At 36.0% G+C, this 25239-nt stretch overlaps 3 protein-coding genes and 1 long non-coding RNA gene across 13 annotated transcripts; 3 read left to right on the forward strand and 1 right to left on the reverse strand.

The window, feature by feature from the left end:
- Positions 1-1464: 1464 nt before the first annotated feature.
- On the reverse strand, positions 1465-3308 carry TLP18.3 (thylakoid lumen 18.3 kDa protein). The gene is made up of 3 exons (XM_086561178.1): positions 2796-3308; positions 2134-2326; positions 1465-1858 (listed from the first exon to the last, which is right to left on the reverse strand). The coding sequence occupies exons 1-3, from the start codon at positions 3234-3236 to the stop codon at positions 1611-1613; spliced, it is 882 nt and encodes a 293-aa protein (XP_086417304.1). The 5' UTR covers positions 3237-3308; the 3' UTR covers positions 1465-1610.
- A 139-nt stretch (positions 3309-3447) lies between these two features.
- On the forward strand, positions 3448-8631 carry LOC147499356 (tagatose-6-phosphate ketose/aldose isomerase, putative (Mog1/PsbP/DUF1795-like photosystem II reaction center PsbP family protein)). 2 transcript variants are annotated; one of them, XR_015195825.1, is made up of 8 exons: positions 3448-3858; positions 4941-5020; positions 5320-5380; positions 6441-6498; positions 6681-6742; positions 7749-7821; positions 8024-8129; positions 8296-8631. XR_015195825.1 is itself a non-coding variant. In XM_086561177.1 (8 exons), the coding sequence occupies exons 1-7, from the start codon at positions 3544-3546 to the stop codon at positions 8114-8116; spliced, it is 738 nt and encodes a 245-aa protein (XP_086417303.1). In that variant the 5' UTR covers positions 3480-3543; the 3' UTR covers positions 8117-8129; positions 8296-8631. The 2 variants fall into 2 exon arrangements, 1 of the variants encoding a protein (XP_086417303.1); XM_086561177.1 differs by having other exon boundaries at positions 3480-3858; positions 6685-6742.
- Positions 8632-12935: 4304 nt separating this feature from the next.
- Positions 12936-14920, forward strand: LOC147499357 (1-aminocyclopropane-1-carboxylate oxidase homolog 4-like). Its single transcript, XM_086561180.1, has 2 exons — positions 12936-13786; positions 14363-14920. Exons 1-2 carry the CDS (start codon positions 12968-12970, stop codon positions 14636-14638), a joined length of 1095 nt encoding a protein of 364 aa, XP_086417306.1. The 5' UTR covers positions 12936-12967; the 3' UTR covers positions 14639-14920.
- Positions 14921-15147: 227 nt separating this feature from the next.
- Positions 15148-20125, forward strand: LOC147499358 (uncharacterized). 9 transcript variants are annotated; one of them, XR_015195827.1, is made up of 8 exons: positions 15310-15448; positions 15595-15613; positions 16109-16168; positions 16314-16424; positions 16500-16553; positions 16958-17027; positions 18795-19072; positions 19908-20125. It is a non-coding gene; the product is annotated as an uncharacterized LOC147499358 (long non-coding RNA). The 9 variants fall into 9 exon arrangements; XR_015195829.1 differs by having other exon boundaries at positions 15318-15448; positions 16100-16168; XR_015195833.1 differs by having other exon boundaries at positions 15349-15406.
- The last annotated feature ends 5114 nt before the right edge of the window (positions 20126-25239 follow it).

The following is a 25239-nucleotide window of genomic DNA, read 5'->3' on the forward strand; positions in this document are numbered from 1 at the left end:
TTTAGTGCCTACGAGATGGTGTCGTCTTCCTCCGTTCTTGTTATTTGTTGTCTTGTATTCAGTCCATACGTTATATTTTACATTAAATCTGATTGTGTTGTACAAGTGGCAGCGTTATTGTCGTTGTCTATCTTGTGGTTGTTTTCTTTTGTTTTACGCTAACAATATTGTAGCGTCTCCTCTATAACGATGGTATTGTCTTGTGTGTAGTTATGTTTTCCATTGCTGAAGCCTACGGACAAAAATAAATAGTAACAAAAATTTAAAGGAAGAAAAAGTGAAAAGCAAAAATTAAAACTTTAGACTGTAAAAGTCTGGATCTACATTGTGGTGGCCTTTAATTAAGGTGGTAGAGGATGCAAATTAATATTGAGCCTTTTGGCTTATAGAGTCTCTTAATCCAGCGAGTTGTTATGTTATACTGATGAACTCTTGTTTGCCTGCTTGTCTGATATCGAGTAACAACCGTTGATGGAACTTGAAAGTAGTAGATCTATTTCGGCTGATAGTTGAAATTTGAATGTTTGTTTAACTTCTTCATTCCACTTTCTGCCACGGTTGACTTCGGTGTTCTTTTCTGTAAGGGTATGAGATCTGATAACATCTTGGAGCACTTGTAAAAATTCTCTTGCATTTTCGCCATTGTTGATAGTTGTACTGACCTCCTTTTGTTTAGTTGCTTCTACAAGTTGTTGTTAAGTTTATTTGTTTTTCTGAACTTTTGATGCAACACTTCCAGGGTCAGGCTTTTATCATCTGTCTCCATATTTTTTAAATCTGCATCTCGCGAAATTGTGCCATTATGAGGAGAAGATACTGGCTAGTGAGACCGTAGAAGTTTAGATCTGGGCTTTTGTGGTATTTGAAGCTGCAAAGGTAAAGCCTTTTGGTATGGTGGAACTTGATTGACTGGATCTTCAAGATTTGCTAAGTTGTTTCCATCAGACTGTTGTGTTCTTGCCTGGTTGTTTACTTGAGATCTTGTAGTTGTCGCCATTAATGGAGCTTGAAGAAAAAACGTGGAAGAGAGCCCGTTGATAAGAACTGCAGACGACGCCAATTATGTTTGGGCAATGATTCACCTAAACACACTAATGAAGTTGTAAGGGGTGTTGATTGTGGTAGAGAAAAGACTGAACCAGGTGGTTGCCTACATATCCAGAGTGTTCTCCAGAATCAAGTCTCCATGTGCGTAGTTCTTTGTTGAAATGAAATGAGGTATTTATAGGTAAACAATAAGTGAGGTTTCTTCTTAGATCGAAAACTGCTATATTAAGCTGAGTGGGCCGATTATGCTGGCCACACAAGAGGGCAATATATGTCGGCCAATTTATTGAGTAATAAAAATAGGCCCGCTTAGTGGGCAATAAAAATAGGCCAGTCAGTTTAGTGGGCAATAAAAGTAAGCCAGCTTACTGGGAAAGAAAAGTAGGCCGCACTAGTGGGCAATGCCAGTATGCAATATTTGGTACCCAACGATAGTTGCTTGTGGGGTTACGAATATAGTGGTACATATAGTGGTACACACACTCACCAATAAATTTATCTATGTAAATTTTCACAACAAACTTGCACACTAGATAAATTTTTCACAACAACTTACACACTACTTATTTTTTCGAGACGTAGGCATAGTATTGGGCCATAGGAACCACGAAGGCAATCACTAACAAACCTCCAACCACAAGGGTAAACTGCCCACGCTTCTCCTGAGTCTCTTCCTTGCTTTTGAAGTTAGATTCTCGTTTGTTGTCCTGGAACTTCGGCCCGCCAGGATCAGGCAACCCATCTATGGCTGCAATAAGCCTTTTGGCACTGCTAAGCATTGCCTCATTGTATTTCTCTTCAGTAGCCAAAACTACAAACATGGAACAAGTATTTCAATCATCCTACTGAGAAATCACTCATAGAAATTTACAAAAAAACCAAAGATGAGAACTTGGATTTCCAACATGATGATATGCCTAATGAAAGGAATTATGCTGTTTTTACTGTAGTAAACCTAAAATCCCTGTAAAACCACTGCTGATTTGCATCTGTGGTTACTGCTAAAATTTGTACACTTGAATAACAACTGGCTAGGCTAGTTGCAAGAGCTGATTTAGCCGCGAAAACAAGAAATGTTCTTCTTACCAGGAAGGTTCTCTGAGACAGTTGAATCAAGAACAGTGTCACCAATGGCCTTGACAAAGGCAGGTCCACCAGTGATCGCTCCTTCCTTTTGACTGGTAACAAGGACAACTATCCCTTTGTTGTTGCCTTCTTCAACAGTGGGATACCAGCGTTCTAGAACTTGGTCGGCATACTCAAAAGCATCAGCTTTGCTCTGCATCAAAAGTTCTTCAGCATTTTCTAAATTACAAACAATCCCAAAAGTTTAGATTACCATATGTTCCAAAGTTAGTCCCAAAAACCAAAGATTCTTATATTCCATAGACAACTCCCATTGCTGCATTATAGAACATTATGATTGTTGGTCTCTTTCATTCATATTGTAGAGCGACAATTTTGAGTCATGATAAATTTCCCTTTATTCTGCCACCAGTATTAAACATCCGTCGGCAATTTTGACATTCTTAAAGTCCACATTTCCTATGATCGTATTGAAGTCCAAAAGTCTGTGCACTAAGCAACCATATAAGTAGCACTGCCAAAATTTTCCACAAATTTTCTGTACATATTGCATCACAAATTTTTGTACATCAGGCGTTATCATGGTTTGCATTTCTAAGTTGATAGCAAAATACACTAGAGGCAAAAATATCAATAGGAAAGTCTCAAGTCTATGAACTTACAGTAAGTTTGCGGACGGTAACAGCATTAATGTGGAAGTTCTTTCTTGACTCTAAATCTGAAAACATCTGTTTTAAATCAGATTTTGTCAATTTACTAAGAACACCAGCATCATCAATAACATAGGAGTCAGTTGGTGGGCTTTCATTCAAGATATCAAACTCACTAGCCATTGCTAGATCACTAGGCAAGATTGGACAAAAGTTTATAGCAAGTGACAGTGCTAGTGCAGCTAGTCCATGATGAAGATGAGATACCCAAGTCTTTGGTACTGACAATGGTGCTCGTTCTGAAAGTTGTCCTTTGACGTTTAAACTTACGGGCTTGTTTAAAAAACATGAAGTTGGTTTACGTAGTAGAGATGGTGACAAAAGTGTTCTTGAGGAGCAAGTTTTGGGATTAAAGAGTGGGCAGAAAGAGTGAGGAGAGAAGATGGTTTCCATGGAAGAAAAAATGGTGGATAATGAGAGTGGGAGAAATGTTTTTGTTTAAATTTCTTTGACATTTTTGGATTTTGGATTTTGGATGGTTGAGTGTGAATCAAGTAAGGATAAGGCACAAGATTTTTCAGCCAGGAACATACTCCAAGGGTAAAATTGGCATTTTGGTCATTTTGTTAGTTAAAAACTCTGACGTAACAGAACAAAAACCATATAACAGACAGTTGAAATGACGAAATCTACCCCTCATTCTTTTAGTATTACCACTGTAATATTTCACTATAAAGATGGACACTCTGAAAACTCATTCATGGCATTTTTTCTGTCACTCTCTTCTCACTTAACAAAACCTCTTCAGAACACAAAAACAAGACCCATCCTTAATCCAAACAAACCTATTTGTCTCTCTAACTTATCCAAGAGACATTTTGTTGTTCTCAAAACTGCTGCAATCTCCATTTTAGTATTAAGACTCTTTCCAAATGCAGTTTCTATAGCTGAAGGTAATGCACCTTCTAAGTCATTATTATCTGGCATTGTGAATACTAAAACTTGGTTTCAGTTCTATGGAGATGGGTTTTCGATTCGTGTTCCACCTCAATTTGAAGATATAATGGAGCCTGAGGTATGGTTGTTTTAGTTTAGTTTGTCAAAAGTTTTTAACTTTGAAGTAATTTGATGTGTTGTTATATTGGGAAACTATTTTTTGTTTACACATTAGTTAATTGAAGTTGCGCACAATGACATTGAAGTCTTGTATGAATTTACATTTGCTTGTAATGGAAGAGAAGCCCCAATAATCATCTCAATAGGACAAGTAGTAGTATTTGGTCATGAATACAACAACAACAGCAATGCACTATGTAGACGCTCTGACTAGTGCAAAGGAGTGAGTGTATACCCAATGGACCGTCTATATCAATTTCCATCTACTGGAATGAGATGTCATCCTTTTTAAGGTAGACTATGAATACAATGTGATAAAACGAGCTGTGAGCTAAGGGGAAAATGCCTTTCTGAATTCCTAGGGGATACCCATACCTAAGAAATGGATTGAGAGTATGTCCTTGACTCCTTGTACACTTCACTTTGTACAACCAGGCCATCCAATGAGGTCTGTATGAATCAATTTGTATTGGACTTCTACTCGCTAGGTGGAGCTTAGCTTATTGGAGTAATGCAAGTAGCATGGATCCCTGGAAAACAAAATGGAGAGGTTTTTGGATTCTTCTTTAAGATGTACTCTAGAAAATCCTCCCATCCACTACATGTCTTGTTTCATATCATGGTAGGACAACACTTCAAAACATGAAAATATCAACCCAAGCCTAGCAAAGTTTGATATATCATATATGCTTTCCAAAGAATGATATTTTTTGCCTAAACCTAATAGGGTTAGGCCATTAGTGACTGCTCATACTATAACTCAAACTAGAGACTGAAAGTACTATGTAATTTGATATCTATTTTTGGGTGATTTTCTGAAGCTCATCGTTCTATTGAATGTGCACTACTTTATAACACATCACCCTTAAAAATCTTGCCAGACAAACTCTAGTGAGATGTATATCGAGATCTGTTCTTTAGGTTTTACACTATTTGTCGTGTTTTTTATAAAGATGAATGTTAGCTTTTATAAATTTTTCTACACTTCACTGTTTTGATTTATTATTTGAGTGACAAGTGTTAATTTGGTGAGTTGTGCAGGACTACAATGCTGGATTGTCTCTATATGGAGACAAGGCAAAGACTAAGACTTTTGCAGCCCGTTTTGCTACTCCTGATGGGTATGTGTACTGATTTTAGCTGGTATCCTCCCTTTGCTTCATTAGCATACAATTTGTTTTTCTTTTCCTGTAAAATGCACCCTTAAACATAAGTTCGGCCTTAATGAGAAGATATTTGCAGGTTAGCACCAATTTTTTTTTTCTAGAGATAACGCTCACTTAGTTACTTTCACTTATTTTTTTCTTGTACATCATAATTTGGGATATTTACTTTCTCCTACTCCATAGGCTGAATTGAAGATTGAGTTCTTGTTATTTTATTTTTTGTTTGAAGTAACCCTTTGTTCATGTTCATACAGCTCAGAAGTTCTAAGTGTTGTAACTCGTCCATCTACATCACTCAAGATTACTTTCTTGGAGGTTTGTGGATTCATATGAATATGAATTTTGAAAGTTCATACAAATTTGTATGTATACAGATCTTCCATTGCCTCTTAATGGAGCCCTTTTTTCTTTTGATCCTTTAAGCATTCTTTGTTTTATTTGTTTGTGAAGATGAGTGTCTACTCTTTCCAGTTGCTAACAAGTTTTTATTTTTCGTCTTTCTCTCTCTAGGTTTCTTATTATTAGAATTTATTAACTTATCATAAATCATGCGATAGATTCATTTTTCATGTCTTTCCCTTGGTTAATTAATTTTTTTTATTAGAAATTAGTTTTGCTCTATTCGTAGTTCCATGCTGTATTTTCTGAAGTTTAATGTATCATTTCCAAAAAACTTCTAAGCTCAAAACTGCAGATATTCACAAGAAGTTGAGATTGTTTGGATACAAATAGACATTTCGTTTTAAAAGCTCAATAATAGCCTTATGGAGGTCTGATACCCTGTTTGAATGTGAAACTGAGAATAAAGGTATCTATCACACTTCAATGATGGGGACTTGGAGAATCTCCACTTTGGGTGATACCCTTTGTCAAGCACACACAAGCACAGACACATGGACACACCCTGCCATAATAGCCTTCTTGAGGTCTGAGACTCCGTTTGGGTGTGAAACTGAGAATAGAGGTCTCTATCACTCTTCAGTGATGGGGACTATGATAATCTTAACTTTTGGGCCAATACCGTTTGTCAGGCACAAACAGGGGCACAGTCACATAAACACACCCTGCCATAGTACGATGATGGCGTGGCCATACTTCAAGAATTTCGGAACATGAACAACTTTCATCCCTTGTTTTTGTAAGCAACAGTAGTTTCATACTCAAACACTACTTTTTATTTAGGTGTTTGGTATACACCATAGAAATGAGTTCTTATAGTCTTTGTATATTACTTAACTCATTGTTGAATTCCTTAATTAAGCATTTGAATCAAATATAGATATTATATATTTATCTCACTCTGTTGGAGAAAAGACTTGTTCTTCATCTCCAATAATCGTAATCCCGGTCTTTATATCTGTTTATTCCTTAACAGGCTAATGACATAACCGAGTTAGGTTCGTTGAAAGGAGCTTCAAAATTTTTTGTTCCAGGTATGATAATTTAAAGGCTGTAATTTTGGTGAGATGATCCAATTAATCATTTCTTTTTAAACTGGTTAAAATAGTAATTTCCTGAATAGAAGTGAATTATTTTCGATACCTAGCACAAGTCAAGGTTTTCTGAACTTGTCTTCTCATCTTCTTTGGCTTGCTCATTTGGCATTTCTTTCAAGTAAGGTGGAGCAACTTTGTATTCTGCCCGCACGATAAAAATCAAGGAAGCTGAGAGTCTTAGGTAATTTGTTCTTTCAAGTTAGAGCCCCTTTCTTATTCAGGTTGTTGAATTATCTTTATCCTGCATTAGGTATGTTTTGTTATAAAGTGCATCATAGACTTGCGTTGTTCTCTTACCAAGATTTTACCTAGGTTACATTGACACGGGCATGCGTGTCAGTGTCCGACACGGATACGGGGTGTCGGATACGGCGAGCAGTTGAAGATCGACACGGGGACACGGATATGAATAATTAATTAATTTTTTTAATAATTATAAATTTATTAAATTAGATGGTAAATCAGAAATTCGAGGTAAATTAAATACAATATGTGTCCGACACGGACACGTAGATACGAATCCGACACAGAATTTTTTCAAAATAAGGTGTGTCCATGTAACCTAGGATTTTACAGTTGGCTTTTGGTGCAATATATGCATTGGGTTCAGGACAAAATTCTCATGTAGCTGGTTACATTAAGAAACTTTACCATTTATTTCTTGAAACTGTTGCGGCAACATCTGTGAAGAACAGACCTGCTGCAAATAAGGAACCTACACACTGATGACACGTTTCTTTCAGTGGGATTCCGGGGACTCCACGGAATCTGAATCAATTTTGCACTCACACTTGTTTGACATACCTGCGTATGTCAAACAAGCAGAAGCCAAACTCGAGTTGAATTTTCTCAAGGCTCTGGAACACCTCCTTTCTTTTTTTAGTGTGATAGTTTATCTGCGTTAGATATGAGAGGTGGCTTACTGGCTATACAAGTTTTTTTAAATTTTTTAGTTTTTTTATGATGGAAAACATGTGGTCTTGGTAGAGAATATAAAATATATAGGAAATGGTGCTGACATCCAAAAGACTACAAGGTTCAATTGCTCAGACTTGGAATAACTGGTAACCTTGACTCAATTTGTTCTTCAATAGGACAATTACGTGACCGCGTATTCAGTGAAGCAGTATGTTCACTTGCTATTATGTCATCTGTAATCACTATTTCCAATTTTTGTCTGCTTTCAGGACTTTTTATTACTATGAGTTTGGGATACAGGAACAGCATATTGCAATAGTAGCTGCTGTAAACAGAGGGAAGGTATAACATCTTCATTTGGTCTTGGGTAATTGAACATATAACATACAAACTAACTTGGCTGGGCTTGACTATGGGTTTTATGTCTAGCATATGGAATAGCTTACTTGAAAAGTTCCTTATAAATATTTCGGTCTTTATTCCCAATTCCGTGTCCCTTTTAAGTACTTTCTTGTTAAGTGATTTGAGCAGCTCTCTTTTGTAGGCATATATTGCTGGAGCAACAGCGCCACAGTCCAACTGGGATGAAGATGGCGTGAAGCTTCGCTCTGCTGCCATATCACTATCGATTTTGTAGCCATTATAAGCAGGTTTATTATTCTTTACTATTTAACCATATTAGCTGTGAATTGCCATCGTTATTTACTATGTGGTTAAGTGAGAATGAAATATACTTACTGGGATACATACATCTACTAATGGTCCAGCATAATGTATTCGCCATTTGATTAACAAGATGAATATTGTATATTGCAGTTTCAGTTTCAGTTGAGGAAAACACTATGGGCGCTAGTATGAAAAGTCTGATTGCATGAAGAATTGCAGCAGATTTGAGTACAACGTACAAGTTTGATTTCATCAAGTATGTGGAAATGCTGGAGTCTGACCATAGAGTGGGGAATGATTTTGATTTTAGAGCTTTGGCCGCAGCACTCATATGAAGACTCTAATATGAAGATATGATGCTGAAGACTTGGTGCCCATTCCCTTTCTATAAGCAAATTATGTATCATGATTCAACCATTATTATTAAGTTTACTAATTGAACATATCATCATCAAATCTAATGTTCTTCAAAGCACCACAAACAAATACTAGTTCCAAAGGGTTCTTGCTTATCTTTAAAAATCCTCGTCATATTCCTCTCCAACCAAATCCCAGGATGGCAGCATATGGCATCCGTGAAAGAGAACTCCCCCATATCAAACGATCAACAGATATTGAAAAGTGTAACATTTCCAACCTTTGAGGACATCCACAAAAGTATAATGTATCACTTGTGAGTAGCGATCGATCACTTCATAAATTTATTTAAAAATGGATGGCTCAAATCAGCTACATTAATTTTTTAATGCACTTAGAAAGTTAGAAAACTGTCATTTTTCCTTTATCGTTTTTGAACATTAAAACGAAAATCTTGCCCAGTTGCCCCTATGAGACTAGTAGTCCTAACCTCGTCGAGAATGTAGTCAAGCAAGCCAAAGCAATAATCGATGGGAAGGCTTGTACGCAAATTGTTACTATTAAGTATTAACCACATCAACCATTTTTTCTCTTCTTTTTTGTAAATCAATCTCAGATAGAACTGGACTATATCGTAAAATTAAGGGTCATCTATAAATACGGCTGGTCGTCTACAGTCTACTCCTACAGTCCTACACTTTGTCCATTTGTTCTTTAATATTTTCTCCATCTTATTAGCTGGTTGCTTATGTTATGTTCCTGCTGTAATTGATAGAGCAGTGCAATAATGGAAACGACTAAATGAGTCACGTTCATATGAATGATATGATCTCACAGCAGACCATGCCATACAATCTCAACAACCTATTTCAATATGTTCCAAGATTTACAGTAGTATTATTATTATTATTATTATTATTATTATTATTTTTAAATAAGCTAGAGGTTATGGCTGACCTCAACCTGTATTAGATGAAAAACGGGGATACATAGTGCCTATTCTATCTTCCTCTATTATATGATGTAATTTTGCATTTAGAGGAAGAGAAAATAAAACAACACCTTCTTCTGGCAATCTATACAATTTGAAAGGTAGTCGGCTGCCCGATTTCCTTCTCTAAAGATATGACTGAAAAGCATTTTACAAATGAGCTAGTAAAGACATCTAATATAGGCGACCATATTAGAACAATACCATGGACATCGCTCATTACCATTTAAGATGTTTATGGCCCCCAGAGAGTCATAATTGACTTCCAGATTTTCAATACCTAATTCTTGGGCCTGTTTAAGCGCAACTGCAATGGCTTGAATCTCCTGATATATGGTAGAGTTCTTTGACGAGCAACCTGCATAAGCTCGAACAACAAACCCCAAGCCATCATGTATAGTCCCTCCATATCCATTTCCATTTTGCTGGACCGATCCATCAGTGTTAAGCATGAAAGTTTCCTGTTCCGCTGGCTTCCATTTGCACCAATGTACTTCCTGAGGTTTAAAGTTAATTTGCAGCCCCAGCCTGGTAACAAGAGCTCGAAGGGAGTAAGAATCTTTGACATCTGACAAATTTTTCTGGATGTAAAGCTTCATTGAAGCCATAATCCTTGAGCTTAGCTATTGGGACGTCATTAAGATGTTCTTCTTCTTCCGTCTGTTTCTTTCACACCAGAATTCGTGAACAGTGGCTCCAACAAAGATTTTAAAGATATCGACACATGTGGAGCTTTGTCTGACATATCCTGAAAATGTTATACCATTCCGAAGTAGAATCTTTTACAAGCTCCCCTAGTCCAAGATTGTTTTTTCACACTTGCCCAGACCTATTTAGAGTAGTGACAATCGAAAAATAAATACTCTGAGTGCTCAAAAGATATACCGCAGAGACTGCATTCAAAGAATTGCTAGGTCTTCTTCTGTATCAATCTATCTTGGGTAGGAAGACAATTTGAAAGCAATTATTAATTATGATTCGAATGAACAAATGATTAAGGACGGGTCATTCTGTTTAATAGTTTAATCTAATACGTTAAAAGGGCAACCTCACACATAATAAGGACGCCACATCACGAAAACAAATTAACTCACAAAACCTAGCATGCAGCCATATCCTGTTAATTGAACGGAATAATATATGATACTGAAGTTGGGATAAAGAATTTGGTTGTTAGCACTATACACACCACCAAAGCCTCGAATAACCTTATTAGTTTGACTTATTTTGACCAACATTTTTTCGTGTAGTTAAATTAGTTACTAGTGCACAAGAATACAAGATACCTACTGAAAACTAGATCTGATGCACAATAAACGTAATAGCTACCGTCCGGCTGCTTTGAAACCATGAGCGCAATCTTATAAAACCGCATGTGGAACTAGCTGCAAATTAGCAGAAGATATCAGGTTGTGTCAGCCAATTTGTCTCTACAACTACAATACAGTTTTATTGATTAAGACGAATTGACAAAATTATGATAAAAACATTAAATGTGCATTTTAGCTCTCAGGTGTAAAGTTCGAATTAGTTCCAAACCAACTTTCTCCATCTCCTAAATATTAAATATTCATAATTAAGCGTTTAAGCCAACAAATCATTTTGCATCCTCGGAATATATTGTTTAAAGAAATGAATAGTTGGAGAGAAAAAAAATAATGCAATGTAGCCAACCAGATCTGACCAATTGGTTGGTATGAACTATGAACTATGGATTGTAGAGGAAATTTTTTAAACGGAGGTTGAGAAGAATATCACTAATGAATCTGACATAGCATGTGAATTTATTATTGAATTCTATGTTAGTGGTGATGCTAGGAGAGTTGAGATATAGATGTATTAGATAAACCAAGAATAAGAACTGAGAAGACTAGAAATTGATTAGGGTTGGAATATAGAGTTTCAGAGTTCTCTCCTTAGAATTACATACTTATACTAAACTAAAACATGATAATATAAATTACTAGATATATCGTCCACACTTATAGAAACATGAGACTTTCCATATTAAATATATTTTAATACTGACATATTCTAATACTTATCGTGAACGGGTATGAATAACATAACTTTTCTATACAATAATATGAATTAATTTGAAAAGAAATTGGTGTTTCTTTCCAATAATTCCAAGAACTTTTGTATTATCGGTAGAAGAAAGAGAAAAATAAGAACAATCACACATGCTGGATAAAATATGGGGTTAACTAGTATTACCCCCCACTAGATGAGCCAATTATGATTTTCCCCATATTAGATGGGGAAATTAGGGTCTCCCCCCTAAGTGCACACACAAAAAAAGTCAACTTGGGTTGACCGTGTTTTTTTTGTGTGTATTGGGGATCCTAATTTCCCATTTAGTAGGGTGGAAATCCTCATCTAGGGGAAATGTGTGCAAAAGAAGTGTTTCTATCAATCATTTCAAGTGTATTGATGATGGGTACGGTGGTGGGAAATGAATAGAACTTTTTTTTGCTGGTTAAAAAAGAATTGTATTAATGAAACTAGAAAATAAAGTTAAAAGGAGTTAGGGATAGTTGTATGCCCTAGATCACTCAAATCTATAGTTTGCTGCCAAGTCTTCATTGTCAAGACTCGCACCAAATTTTGCCGCCAAGTCTACTGCAAAATTCCTACCTCTCCAAGTGTGAGAGATCAAGTAGTAATTATTTATTCTAGTTTTGCATTGATGCCATTTTGCAATAAGGTTCCATGGAATGTTGCCCGATGTAAAGGCCTTCACCGCAGGCATTGAGTCCGATTCAATCCATAGAGAGCACCAATTTTGAGCAATAGCCACCTCCACTGATTCAACTATAGCATGACATTTTGCTGTATAGTTCGTTGTTGCCAGGGAAATAAATAGAATACTTGGTTCCTATGCATTTAAGCTAATTAACATCAACTGTGTCGGAAATGATTCACGTCTCAGTAGCTTAATTAGACCCTCCGAAGTCCTGATTGTTACTGCCCCCAATAACATTATCTCTTGATTTAAAATTAGGGTTAACAAGTATTACCAACCCCCCCCCCCCCCCACACACACAAAAAAGATTAGCCAATTAGGATTCCTCCCCCCCTCCCCAAAATGGGAAATTAGGGTCTTTCTTTCCCCAAATACACATAAAAAAAACACGGTCAATCCAAATTGATTTTTTTTATGTGTACTTGGAGAGACCCTAATTTCTCTATATAGTGAGGGAAAAATCTTGATTAGCTCATCTAGTGGGGGTAATACTAGTTAACCCTTAAAATTACTCATTATTATTCCAACAAATATTCATTATTTCTTTATACAGTCTGTCTTTAATGTGGTCCTAATCTAATTTCGTCTTGGTCTAGAGATTGTGATTATGAGTGCACAACAAAACACCCCTGCTGAACATTGTGTGTGTATATATATATACCATTGACCAAGCAAATAAGCTGAACACCTTATTAGAATAGAGCTGTAGTTAATTTGCTATAGGAAAAATGGAAATTGTTAGTGCCATTGAAATGGAACGTGACTGGGTCAAGGAAGTGAAGGAATTTGATGAGTCCAAAATGGGAGTTCAAGGTCTATTAGCCTCTGGTGTCACAACCATCCCTCGTATCTTTATTCACCCACCTGAAAACCTCTCCGATCTCAAACCATCTTCTATGCATTTTGAAATCCCCGTGATCGATCTTTCTATTGCTAACCGCTCCAAAGTCATCGATCAAATTAAAGAGTCATTTTCTACATGGGGATTTTTCCAAGTCATCAATCATGGAATTCCCATGCAAGACATAGAAGATACCATCAAAGCCTTTAAGTCATTCCATGAACAACCAAAGGAGATTAAAAGTGAGTATGTTTGGGACCAAAAGGTCTCATATTATAGTAACTTCAACATAATGTGGTCTAAAGCTGTAAACTGGAAAGATAGTCTAAGGGTGTTCACTTCACCAAATCCACCAAAATTAGAAACCATTCCTAGTGCATGCAGGAAAGAGGTCATGCAATGGGATGAATACATGAAGGGGCTGTGTGGGACATTAATGGAGTTGATGTGTGAAGGCTTAGGCATGAATACAAATAGATTGAAAGAACTAAGCTGTTTGGACATGAGGAAATTTGTGTGTCATTACTATCCATATTGTCCTCAACCCGATCTAACTTTGGGTCTTCCCGCACACACCTATAGAGGTGTGTTAACTTTGTTGCTGCAGAATGAAGTAAGTGGATTGCAGATCAAGTATGGTGATGAATGGGTGGAAGTCAAACCTATTCATGGTGCTATCATTGTTAATGTTGGAGATCTTCTCCAGGTAATTATTCTAGCTAGCTAAGAGCTAGCATATATTTATGGATTTTTGTTGTTTGTTATGATTCGATGCCAAAACAAGTCACTCAACTTCTTTAGTTGATTTAGCAAAAGAAAAGACATCACACATGATAATTTTTGTGTTTTTATAGTAGTTGTTGGTCCGCCGGAACATCTTTCTGTTGATGTGGAGGCTAAGTCGATGCTCAGATGCATGGCAACAACTAATGATATTGATATGTATAGCACTATAGCTTATGGGTCCAGGTTTCACTTGAGCCAATAATGGCATATATCCTGTTTAGGTCGATGATGACATTGCTCAGGCCTAGTTGTATTCTGTGTTAATAGCAGCTTTTCCACATTCTCAAATACAATATCATTCAGTCAACACTACTTAGACACCAGAAAAAAAAAACAAAGGAATAAGAAAAAACACCTACAAATCCTGCAATGTCCGGGATGCTTGCTTCTTATACATGGGCGGAAGTGAGTTTGGGGTTGCAAGACAACTAGACTGATATTTTCGTTGCTGATGTCGAAAATTTCTCTCATTTCATTTGATTGTGCTTGGTGTCAGATATTCACAAACGACCAATTTAAGAGTGTAGAACATCGGGTGTTGGCCAATGCTTGCAAAGAATCACGGGTATCGGCTGCAGTTATCTTTAATCCAGGCAAAAGAGGCGAATCAGATATCTATGGACCATTGACTGAGCTGTTGTCAACAGAAAATCCAACTCTCTACCGCAATTTCACCATTCCAGAAATACTTAAACAAGGACTAACGGATGATTCCAGCAGCAAGGCTATTGTAGATTTATTCAGATTAAACTGTAATGATAATGCAAAATGAACTAGCCAGCATAATTAGTACATTGTTCGATGGACTACTGATGCAATAATATAGGCGGACGCCTAGCTATGGTTTGTGGTCATTTGACTGGCGGTCGCCCTATGAGTTAATTTTGATACATGTTATTTTCTTTCGGTAGTTTTCAGTCTAGTCTTCTGCAATGGGTAGTTTCTATTAGTAGTTAAACTGTAGCCCATAAAAAGCATAGAGAGATAATGAGAGAAGTTAAGTTTTTTTGGTGAATAAAAAATTGATTAGAGAGTTGTGAGCTCTTTTTATTGTGTTATTGTTTGTGAGCTATTTTGAATCTAAACACCGCGCGTTATGTACTACATTAACTACTCTCCTTACTTTTTTTAGTCCATAAACATTGAATCCATCCTTATACCTTTTACTTTTAATATAATTCTTAACTTATCGATGGACTACACCAGAATTGCTGAAAAACGACACTAGCTTAGGACTATCCAGACCGTCCTAAATTTAGGGCTGCAAAAACCGTCGTATATGGTATAAAATCGTCGTGTACTGACCTGAGCTAGAATAGAGGACGGGTATTTGTGTAGTAAATACACGACGGTGGAGATAGTTCTGGAACTCGTCGCTTATGTGGTGGGGCTAGTTTTTAATTGTGGCCCTCACTGCTTTTCCATTCTCGCGCTGATTATCAACACGGACAAATCCATAAACACTAGTGGAGAGAGAGGTAAAAAAAATGGGCCAAAAAAAAACAAGCCGTTCAGTGCTTCTGCAAGGAACACAACGCAAGTAAGATCACTGAACACAAAGCTTGTGAGCTTCTCTGAAATTGTAACCTCTCTCTCTCTCTCAAAACATAATATTTATTTAATGATTTTAAAGCTTCAAGTTTGTGTTTTTTCGTCTGATTTTTGTTTGTAAATTGTTGTGTTGTTCACTAAACTGATATGGGTATTTGAAACTTTGATCAAATCAAGGTCCCTTCTTCAAACTGAGGTAAAGTTCTTTCCTTTTTTCATTCTTTTGCATTCCTTATTGTTTAATTACTATGGATTCAATGGGGTTCGCTGAATCTATCATGGGTATTTGTTATTTCGATTTTTCATTGATGGGTATGAAATATTCGTCTCTTTTTTGGTATTTGGGTTATGTTAACTTGATTGATATTGAATTATTTGGTGCTGGTTGTTTTAGAGTTGCTAGATCTTGGTTGTTACAGGTGACAAATGTTGTTAATCTTGTTAAGTTGTGAGTTGTAAACTAGTTTTGCTGTAAAAATTATTTTCTTTTGTCAAAATTTGGTTTTGTTATTTGCTAAGAAAGCTATCTTTTTGTGATTCTTGTGTTGTTAATGTTTTTGTATATGTTGAAACATACAAGAAGTGGTCATTACATTCCATTTCAATTCATTTGATTTTATTAATTGGGGTTTTAGATTAAGAGGTTAAATATGTATATGATTGTCGCTATGAACATGCTAAGCATTGACAGCTCGCCGTGTCTACCGTCAATGGAGGGAATGGAACTAATGATCTTGAGGCTCTCAAACAGGTATTGTATCTTCTTCAAATCCTATTGTTGTGCTTTAAAACTAAATATGTGGTCTTCTAGTTAATTAGACTTAGCTGAATATTTTCAGCAGTGTCCTTTGTGTTTTTTTCTTTGATTCTAATCTTTGCTTTGTGAATGCTATTAGGTATCTCAGTCATAAGTGATCTTGTACAACAGTTGCAGTTTCATTCAGACGAACCAAAGCATACTCTTCTTGGAGTTAGTCCAGTTTAGTGTGTGGACTAGAGTTGCATAGGTAATGCTTCTGCCATGTTGTTTGCATAGATAATGTGTCTGCCGTATTAAGTATTCTAACTTGCATGCCTTGCAGATCTTTTGCAGGAAGGCCACATTTGTTTCTTCCTCTGGGGTCTTTACATTTCTGGTATGCCTAAATCTCCTTTTTTTTTACTGAAACTATATTAGGGGAATTCATTACCGAAAGTTTTTTTTTAACCGTATACATCTCCTACTTTATGTAATGCCTTGTTCAAGTATACATTTTATTGCCGTAATAAGCTCGACACGGGTTTCAAATAGGTTTTGGTTTTGGGAATCGTCAAATAGGTTTTGGTTTTCTCCGAAATAAATTCTTGACATGTATTCACTCTTTTTTCTCCTAATTAGCTTTTGAAATCAACTACAAACTAATAAGAACTAATAAGTACTAATAAGAATTAATAAGAACTAGCAGACCCTCTTGGGTTTTGCATTTTTTTTGTGTTAAAACAATGGACTAATGTTCCTGACCATAGTACCACTACTTAGAGTTTTTGTATATGAATGTAGGTGCTTTTAACATCCTCAACTTGGATATCATATTCATTTTGCAGCTCAAACTCGACTCTTTATGAAAAAGGTTAGTCTTATTCTTCAGTCTCACTTTCAGATATATTTTAGCGTGATGAATTTGAATGAATGGTACCCCTTTTTGGATAGCATGAAGATATATCTATACACCCTTTGTTACTGTGCATGCATAATTCTTTTTTTCGCTCTCAACTTTACATTTTGTATTCAGGAATGACTATGCAATTGAAATTTGAGGGGAGAAACTCCTTGTTCTTCACCTACCCACACATTAGTTCACATTCCTTTTATTTGTGTTGTGACTTGGGTTGACATGGTATGCTGAAATTCATTATAAGAAGTATGTTACTCAATAATTGACTAGATTGCTAGTACCTGACTCCTTTGTTTTTTCATCTTGACACATTATTTTATTTTTGTTTATATATTGTGTATTATTCAGTGACGTGAATCTTAAATTGTAGCAGCAGAGAGCCAATTTACTAGATCATCGCGTTGCGGGGACTCGGGTAGTGGTTTAGAGGTTAACTTAAGTGAAAAAATGGTACTAAGTTCACGTACTTTATCTTCTCATGGGGGTTCTTCCTTTGAAAAAGCAAGTGATTTTTTTTGTATGTTTAGCTCTTATTATGCTCGTGGGTTTGGGATGTTTCTCTTATTTTTCAAAATTAAACCTCTCATTACCTTACCTTACTGGGTGTCTTGAGCAGTAATGAGGATATTCGCGGGTACGTTTTACTTGGCAGTATGGAGTATGAATTGTTGGTGAAGGCACGTAATCTTTAAAATTCACTTAATCTGTCGAAAACACCAAATGTTTCAATTTTTATTGGTTCCTACTATCTACTTCCTACAATTAGCATACATTCTCTCTATTTTGATTCAAAATGTTTATGTGCCAAATTATTCATTGTTTTTAGTACTTCAATTGGTTTAAATATAGAATACACAAAATCTTGTGTTTAAAACTTTTTTTTCCCTCTCTTTTCGTGGGCAAATGTGCAAACATCTTTTCTGCTTATAATTTCAGAAAACTGTCACATGAATTCCAAAAAAAATTCGTGGCAAGTACGACAAGAGGTGATATAGGGGACCATGTGGGAGGGGAGGGGGTATGTATGGTGCTATGTGTTTCTTGGCCAATCAGATACTGAAATGTGGCAGTTGGCTTGTCTGGTTTATTGAATATTATAATGGTGCTAACAAGATGCTCCATTGAGTTCTTACGCTCATTGGTACGGGTCTCACTTCTGTGTGGCTTAAATCTAATTTCCCTTATTTGAGTGTTGGTAAATCTAACTCTTAAAATTTTGACATCGATGAACTTTAGGTTTTTGATTTCGTGAATTTAAAGAAATCATCATAAGTCCATGATACTGGCGTTTCCTGCCCTTAGTCACACCTATAGGGGTTACCACTCCCACTCATAAACCCCAAACCATCAGAAGTATGAAGTTGTAGGCTCTAAAGGCTTTCTTTGGATGATGGGGGTTCTCAACTTAGGTGTGTAAGTAAGTTCCACCCGACTAATAGTATACTTTAATGGCGTAATATGGTTGCTCTCATTAAAGATGACGTAAACTATTTCTAAGTTTTAACCTGGGAAGAAAGGCATAAACATAAGGCGTTAGGGCCATGCACAAGTGTAGATGGTTATAGTCTGATACTAGTCTACAAACTAGTACCATATGAGCTTGTTTAATTGGTGATCTTTTCTCGGTTTGTGTTTTAATTCACTTCATATGGTAAGGGTTTCTCGTTTCCAAGTTCATATTTGTTTTTTCTTTTTAATTCTCTATATCTCTTAATTACTCAGGTCTGTCTCGCGAAAAATGGAGTGACAATTGATTTTTAATTATGATTCTAATGAAGGAATGGGGGATGATAATAATAAGGTGGGCGAGAATTGTAAGAATGGTAGTGGGAATAATTCAAATGCGATCCAAATAGTACTATAACTGATGGTGGAGATCAGAAAGGGAAGAAAACGGAGCCTCCTCCTAAGAATCTGATGGCTGAAAGACACCGTAGGAAGAAGCTTAATGATAGACTTTACATGATGAGGTCTGTTGTGCCCAAGATCAGGAAGCTAAGGTGACATTTCTTTACGATTTTTACTATTATGGTTGTTAATTTTGGCGTTCGACATATACCAGTATAGCTTACCTTCTGAATTGTATGTTATTTGTATTATGTTTTAAGTTTGATGATTAAAACAGTTTTCGTTTTTCAAAACCAAATGGTTTATTAGCATACCTGATTATAAGTGTATACATTGAGCAAAGATTGTTTAATCAAGCCTATATAGGAAGGAGTAATAGACGAGGTATACTGAGTGTTGTTAAGAGCTCAATTTCTCGAAGTGAGTGATTCAAAATTGTGTCTTCACTCAATTACTATTCGACTTGAATATGATAAAGGCGGACATGTATTTTGTATATTGTCTTAACTCAGTTACTATTCAACAAATCAACAATTGATTTGATTGACAATCTTTTACACAAAATGGAAATTTGAGTTGTTCTTTGAAAGCGGAAGCCCTTTGTTTTGGTTGCTTTGCAAGACCATTTTATTTGTTTTTTGCTTAGACAATATAGTTAAGATGGCTGGTGATACTACTTTAGTTATTCCAAGTAGTATAAAGAAGACCCTTGTTGGGATTATTAGAGAGATTGATGATTATTTTTCGAGAGCTTTGGTGTCGGGGCGGAATATTCTGCTTTTGGATATCAATAGGAATGGTGACTCTCTTCACCAGAATTTCAGGGAAAGCATGAGTAAGAACTGATCTTGCCCACCTTCACTAGTTGCATTTTGTTGTGTAATATGTTTGTTACCTGATTAGTATTGCTAGCGCATTCACTGTTTTTTAATGTAGCTGCGCTGTTGAGGTTAATTATAAAGGTCATGACTATGGTTCGTTTTACAGGGAAGCCATGTCTTCTAAGGTTTTTAGTTCACCTTCTTGGAGTTGGTCTTCTAGAGCGAAAATGCGCAAAGCTGATGAAGATAGGAATTTCAAATAGTTTTTTCATTATGTTTTTGTTCTGTTTTGTATATTTTGAAAGCCTAGTTGTTGGCAATCAAAAACTTGAAAACACTGTAAATTTTGGAAATTATCAATCTATTATATATCAATTTTGGAAATATGTTATTTTAGTATGTTGCTTGTGTAATTGATTTTATGATATGAGAAATCTCAAATCAGGTAGCATTGGAAAAATAGATTGTACCAAAAAAAATATATATTAAAAAAAAATTACTTTAAACTAATGCGACGGGGAATAGTGTTGTTAATTGGCTCCCAAAAATGAAATGGCGACGGAAATGCTTGTCCTAAGCTTAGGACACAGATTTACGACGGTTGGTTGAGTTCTAGTTTTGAAAACATAGAGTAAGAATGTGAAGGAAATATACGACGGTTTTGAGTGTTCTACATTTAACGACGACATAAACCGTCTCACACCCGTCGCAATTCTAATTCAGCTTACCACGTTTTTTTCCGTCGTTAATATTAACGATAGTGCTATTTGCGATGGAGTATGGGACACTATTTTCCGTCGTAAATCTCGATTTAGGACAGATTTAACGGTCGTTTTTGGCCATTTCTGATGTACGTAGTCGAGAAAAAAAAAAAACAAAGTGAGTTGAATTTGAGTAAAGGACCCACAGTTTTTAGTAGGGCAATTGGGTCAGATCACATAACAAGTCGGGGAAGTGTTAAAAGCAGGTGGAAAATTGCATTATCTTTAGAGTCCGGTTCCTCTATAACCGGGTACAGAGATTGATCTCTGTACCACACACACACATCTCGTATCTCGGCGCACACACACACATCTTAGAGCACACACACATCTCGGAGCACACACACATTTCAAATTCGGATCAACGGCGAGATAACAAGGTTACATAGATGATCTCTGTACCTGGTTGTAGAGATCTCGAGTCCTTCTCTTTATTTATGAGTCTGTCAAAATAACGAACCCGAATGATGATGATTCTTTAGCTGTCTATAAGAGCATTCTTTAGCTGTCTTTATTTATGAGTCAGTGGCAATCTCGATAGCAGCTGCTACTCTCATTGTGACTTAGTTACAAGTCACCGTCATTGCCATCTTTGTATTAGGCAAATGTTTCCTGGTTCACAAAAGTGAAAACTCTCAATTTCTCCTCACAGTGATTTGCATTGGGAATGCTCTAACATTCCACGATCTCCCTCCTGCAAATGGTGATTATTTGCTAGCAATGACCAAAATATCAAATTCGGTAAATATCTCGATGTCTCAAAAACCGAAATATATCAGAAATATCGGAAATATCCATTTTTTTGTTGACCAGTCAAAATTTTGTTTTGTATATCGATATATCAAAAATATCATTGATTATATCGAAAATATCATCAATATATTAATAAAAATCGATCAAAGTCAACAATTTATATCGGACATATCGTATATATTGGTCAATATATATCGTTATATTGGAAATTGTGATATATATCAGAAAAAACATATTCAATATTTAGTTGAGATATATAAGATATTTCTATCTTGGTGTACCCAAAAAAACGAGATATATCGGAATTATCTCAGCTATCTAGGCGATATTTTAGGCCTTGTTTGCTAGTAGGAAATAGAGGCCCATGCCCGTGTAGGGTGGGAACTGGGAAGTGGCAAAAAAGATAATAAAAGCGTGGTCGGTGGTTTGACTGGACTTTTTTTTTGGTGAAGATAAAATCACTAGTGGAGACTTGGAAACCGAGTAAAAGACAAAAAAGAGAGTGAGCGAACCATGGTGACACATCCGCTGGCTGAGGTGTGAATTGGCATATTCGAGCATCTGAGTCAGACTGTCGGGACTCTTTGTTCTGTTTTTACTAAATGCACTGCAACTGCACTTAGGCTGTACTTTGAGTCCAATGGCTCCCTATCCCTTTAAAAGTAGTGTTAAAGTCAATAAAATAGAGCTAAAGTCAACAAAATAGAGCTAAAATCAACATATTTTACTCTCTATCATTATTTTTTTATGTATATATACAAAGGATTCTACTCTCTATCTCTATTTTACTCTATATATATATAAAGAGGAAATGAATGATAGAGAGTAAAATCTGTTGACTTTAGCTCTACTTTTAAAGGGATAGAGAGCCATTGGACTCAGTCTTAGAAAAACCCAAATGTCTTCCTATTAGCAACCAAAACGAAATTATTGGTTGCAACTTGCAAATCAGCGAACATAATTAGCAACCCTGTCACTCTGTAAGTGTATATATGTATATATATAATAAATCTTTGCTCGATCATCTTGTTGCACAACACATTATATTATTCCTACTCCCTAACCGAAACACAAACTTGTACATGGCTGTTGTCAGTTACATTAAAACAGTCACTTTTCTATTTGTTTGTGGGCTCATTGATTTCTTCAATTTCCTAGAGAAATGTCTAAGCTCAAAAGAAGCAGCACCAAACCTATCTGTTTCCGAAGAAGAAATGCAGTCCCCAAGCCCACACACCTACTCTCACCCAGAAGAAGACTGGGCAAAGATTGTTGTCAGCTACTCATTGCCAACTGTAGTTACGCTTCTGGCTCTATACTTCCAAATTAAGCCCCATGAAATTCCTCTCTATTTCTACTTCTTGTCTTTGGCCCTTTTGTTAGCCTTCTCGTTTTCACTGATTACGCTTGTTCTCCGTTTCAAATTCCCCAATACAGCAAAAGCTCTTGAACGAATGGGAGCTGGATTTGCCGTGTTTTCCTTCTTCACTGCCATAGCGATGACACTTCCAAGCAACATCAAATGGGTGGCATGGCTCATTGGCGCCATTTATCTGTTTTTGCTTTCCATTATATTATCAACTCACAGCACCCGAGTGTCCATTTGATTCCAATAGTTGTCGGCCCACAAAGGTGGTTCCGATCCTTCTTCTGGTGATGCCAGATGTCATTTTCAAATTTTATCTAGTTTCTATATTTTATTAGCTTTTGGAAGTAACTTTTTTCCTTTCGTTGGGGGATCTTGTTTGATATGCCCTTTTTATTGTATATATGTATGGCCTTTTTATCATATATATATATATATATACTTGTTTGCGTGCACCCCCGATTGTTTTTGGTTTGTGTTAATTTTTATCTTCTACCCGGCTATAATGTAATTCCATTTGGTGATTTTGTAACTATTTCACCATAATGTTGGATAAAAATTCAATAGATTTTGTAATTATATTAGTTTTTCTTCACCTAACAAATAAGTGAAATGATGCATCAATTTTGATGGGCTTGTTCATACACCCAGTTGCAATGTAAACGGATTAACTAGGATTTTGTTGACATGATCACAAGACTTGACTTCTTAGTCCTTTCTGTTGACGTGGAAGCTTCTTTCTCCTTTCTAAAACGTAGGGAGAGAGAGAAGGGGCTTGGTTACAACCGAACCCTATTTTACTCCCTCTTTTCTATTCTTGCGGGTTTTTCAAAAAGAAGATGAAAGGAAAAAAAAAATAGAGACGTGTGTGAGAAAAAAAAATGGAGAGTACAAAAAAAGAGAGAGAACTTACTTTAAGGTTCCGGAATGAACCAGGGAATAGCACCACCGAAAGTGACATCTCCTTCTCAAAGCATACAAGTTAGCAAGTATCATTCTCTTATATTGGATAGCATAGCATGAGAAACAATACATTTGGTGTGTCGGTACGTCATCAAGGGATAGCTATTATTTTATGGAATCAACACCTCCTGCTAGTTGGAAAACGGAGGGGCGAATTCAGGTAAGTATGCTTTCATTAAATGAATTTATTAATCATCTCATTATAAACAGGAAGTTAGAATAACAAAGTGTAAAAGGGAGGAAAACAGAGATGTGGGTAGTAATCATCTCTTTCTATTCATTTTGTTGTCTTTCTTAATTAGAATGATTTGGTATATTTCTTGTCTTATACTAGACCTCCTCTCTAGCTAGTTAGTATATGTGCATGGGAATTGTTTTTCTTCATGACCGTGAAGGGTGACTACTATTTGGTATTTGTTTAGTTTAGAGGTTTGTTACTAACTAATTATTCATTTGATGTGGTGAAGTGTATGATTAAATATTTAAATCTTAAATTGGGGTCTGTTACTATGCATATTAGGTATTTTAGGTACTTGTATTAGAATTTAATTCTTTATCACGGGATTCACGGGTAGTTTCAGTTCAATTACAAGAATTCCATTTAATTAAAGTATGTTATTGGACTGATTTCATTGTTGAATATGAGGAACTTATTTTCTAGTTATAATAATCCTTCTTGATCCTAAAAAAAAAAAGTTATTATAGTTACTGTTGACGTGGTCAATTCGATGTATTCAACTAAACAGGTTCGCTATGTGTGTTATGATCCATCTCTAGAGCCTGAAATGTAAAATTTAGGGTAATTTAGGGTGTGAAAACCATGTGGTAGCCCCATATTAAGAAAGAATAATTTTGGAGCTTTTGGACCAGATATTTGGATGCTTTGATATGCTACCTTTGTCTTGCTGTAAATCTCAGGGAATTATATGCACCAGAAATTCTATTCATCAGAAAACAGTTTTCTGTGTAGAGTTTGATCACAAATTGCATAAAGTTAGGGGGAGAGTTCGAGTTTTTGTAAAACATGAAAATGTGATTTTTATGAGTCTTCTTTCTAACTCAATTGGCCTCGTTACATTCTGAGTTCCATGGAATTAATTATGATGTCTAGAAGTTTGACTGGCAAAAAACAGTGCGTTAGAAATCAGTTTCTGTGCACTATGTTCGAGCCTAGTTTTCGCACATTTAGAATGAGATTGAGTATTTTTGTAAAACATAAGAAAGTAAGTTATGTGTGTTAGCTTTTCAACGCAAAAAGCTTCGATGCATTTGGATACCTGTGGAAAGAATTGTGTCATTCGGAAGATAGTCTGTCAGAAATCTAGTTTGCTGAAAATTAGGATTTTTACCATTTTCGACCTAAGTTTTCTTTTAGTTGGGCTTGGGCCTAGTTATAAGACTTGTGGGCTTAAGTTTTGTTTAAGTTAGTTTGGGACAACTAAAGGTTTTGGGCTTTAGACTCTCGGTTTTGGTTAGATGGGTTAGAACTTGTTAACTGTTGTTGACCCCTTGGCAGGTTGACTGCTGTTGACCGTCGACTTTGACTGTTGACCGTTGACTTTTTATTATTGACTTTTTAGACTTTTGACATATTGAACTTTGTGGACAAATCCAATAATAGGATGTTGTCAAAACTTGTATAAACATGTTTGTCA

Source organism: Coptis chinensis, chromosome 5 (genome assembly GCF_015680905.1).
Source record: "Coptis chinensis isolate HL-2020 chromosome 5, ASM1568090v1, whole genome shotgun sequence".
In the NCBI taxonomy this organism is placed as follows: Eukaryota; Viridiplantae; Streptophyta; class Magnoliopsida; order Ranunculales; family Ranunculaceae; genus Coptis; species Coptis chinensis.

Coding starts and splice junctions, on each gene's coding strand:
- TLP18.3 (XM_086561178.1), bottom strand. CDS start 3,236: ATGGAAACCATCTTCTCTCCTCACTCTTTCTGCCCACTCTTTAATCCC. Junction 2,327..2,795: donor TTACCGTCCGCAAACTTACT/GTAAGTTCATAG, acceptor CTTTTGATGCAG/AGCAAAGCTGATGCTTTTGA. Junction 1,859..2,133: donor TGTCTCAGAGAACCTTCCTG/GTAAGAAGAACA, acceptor CCATGTTTGTAG/TTTTGGCTACTGAAGAGAAA.
- LOC147499356 (XM_086561177.1), top strand. CDS start 3,544: ATGGCATTTTTTCTGTCACTCTCTTCTCACTTAACAAAACCTCTTCAG. Junction 5,021..5,319: donor CGTTTTGCTACTCCTGATGG/GTATGTGTACTG, acceptor ATGTTCATACAG/CTCAGAAGTTCTAAGTGTTG. Junction 6,499..6,684: donor TTCAAAATTTTTTGTTCCAG/GTATGATAATTT, acceptor CTTTCAAGTAAG/GTGGAGCAACTTTGTATTCT.
- LOC147499357 (XM_086561180.1), top strand. CDS start 12,968: ATGGAAATTGTTAGTGCCATTGAAATGGAACGTGACTGGGTCAAGGAA. Junction 13,787..14,362: donor ATGTTGGAGATCTTCTCCAG/GTAATTATTCTA, acceptor GCTTGGTGTCAG/ATATTCACAAACGACCAATT.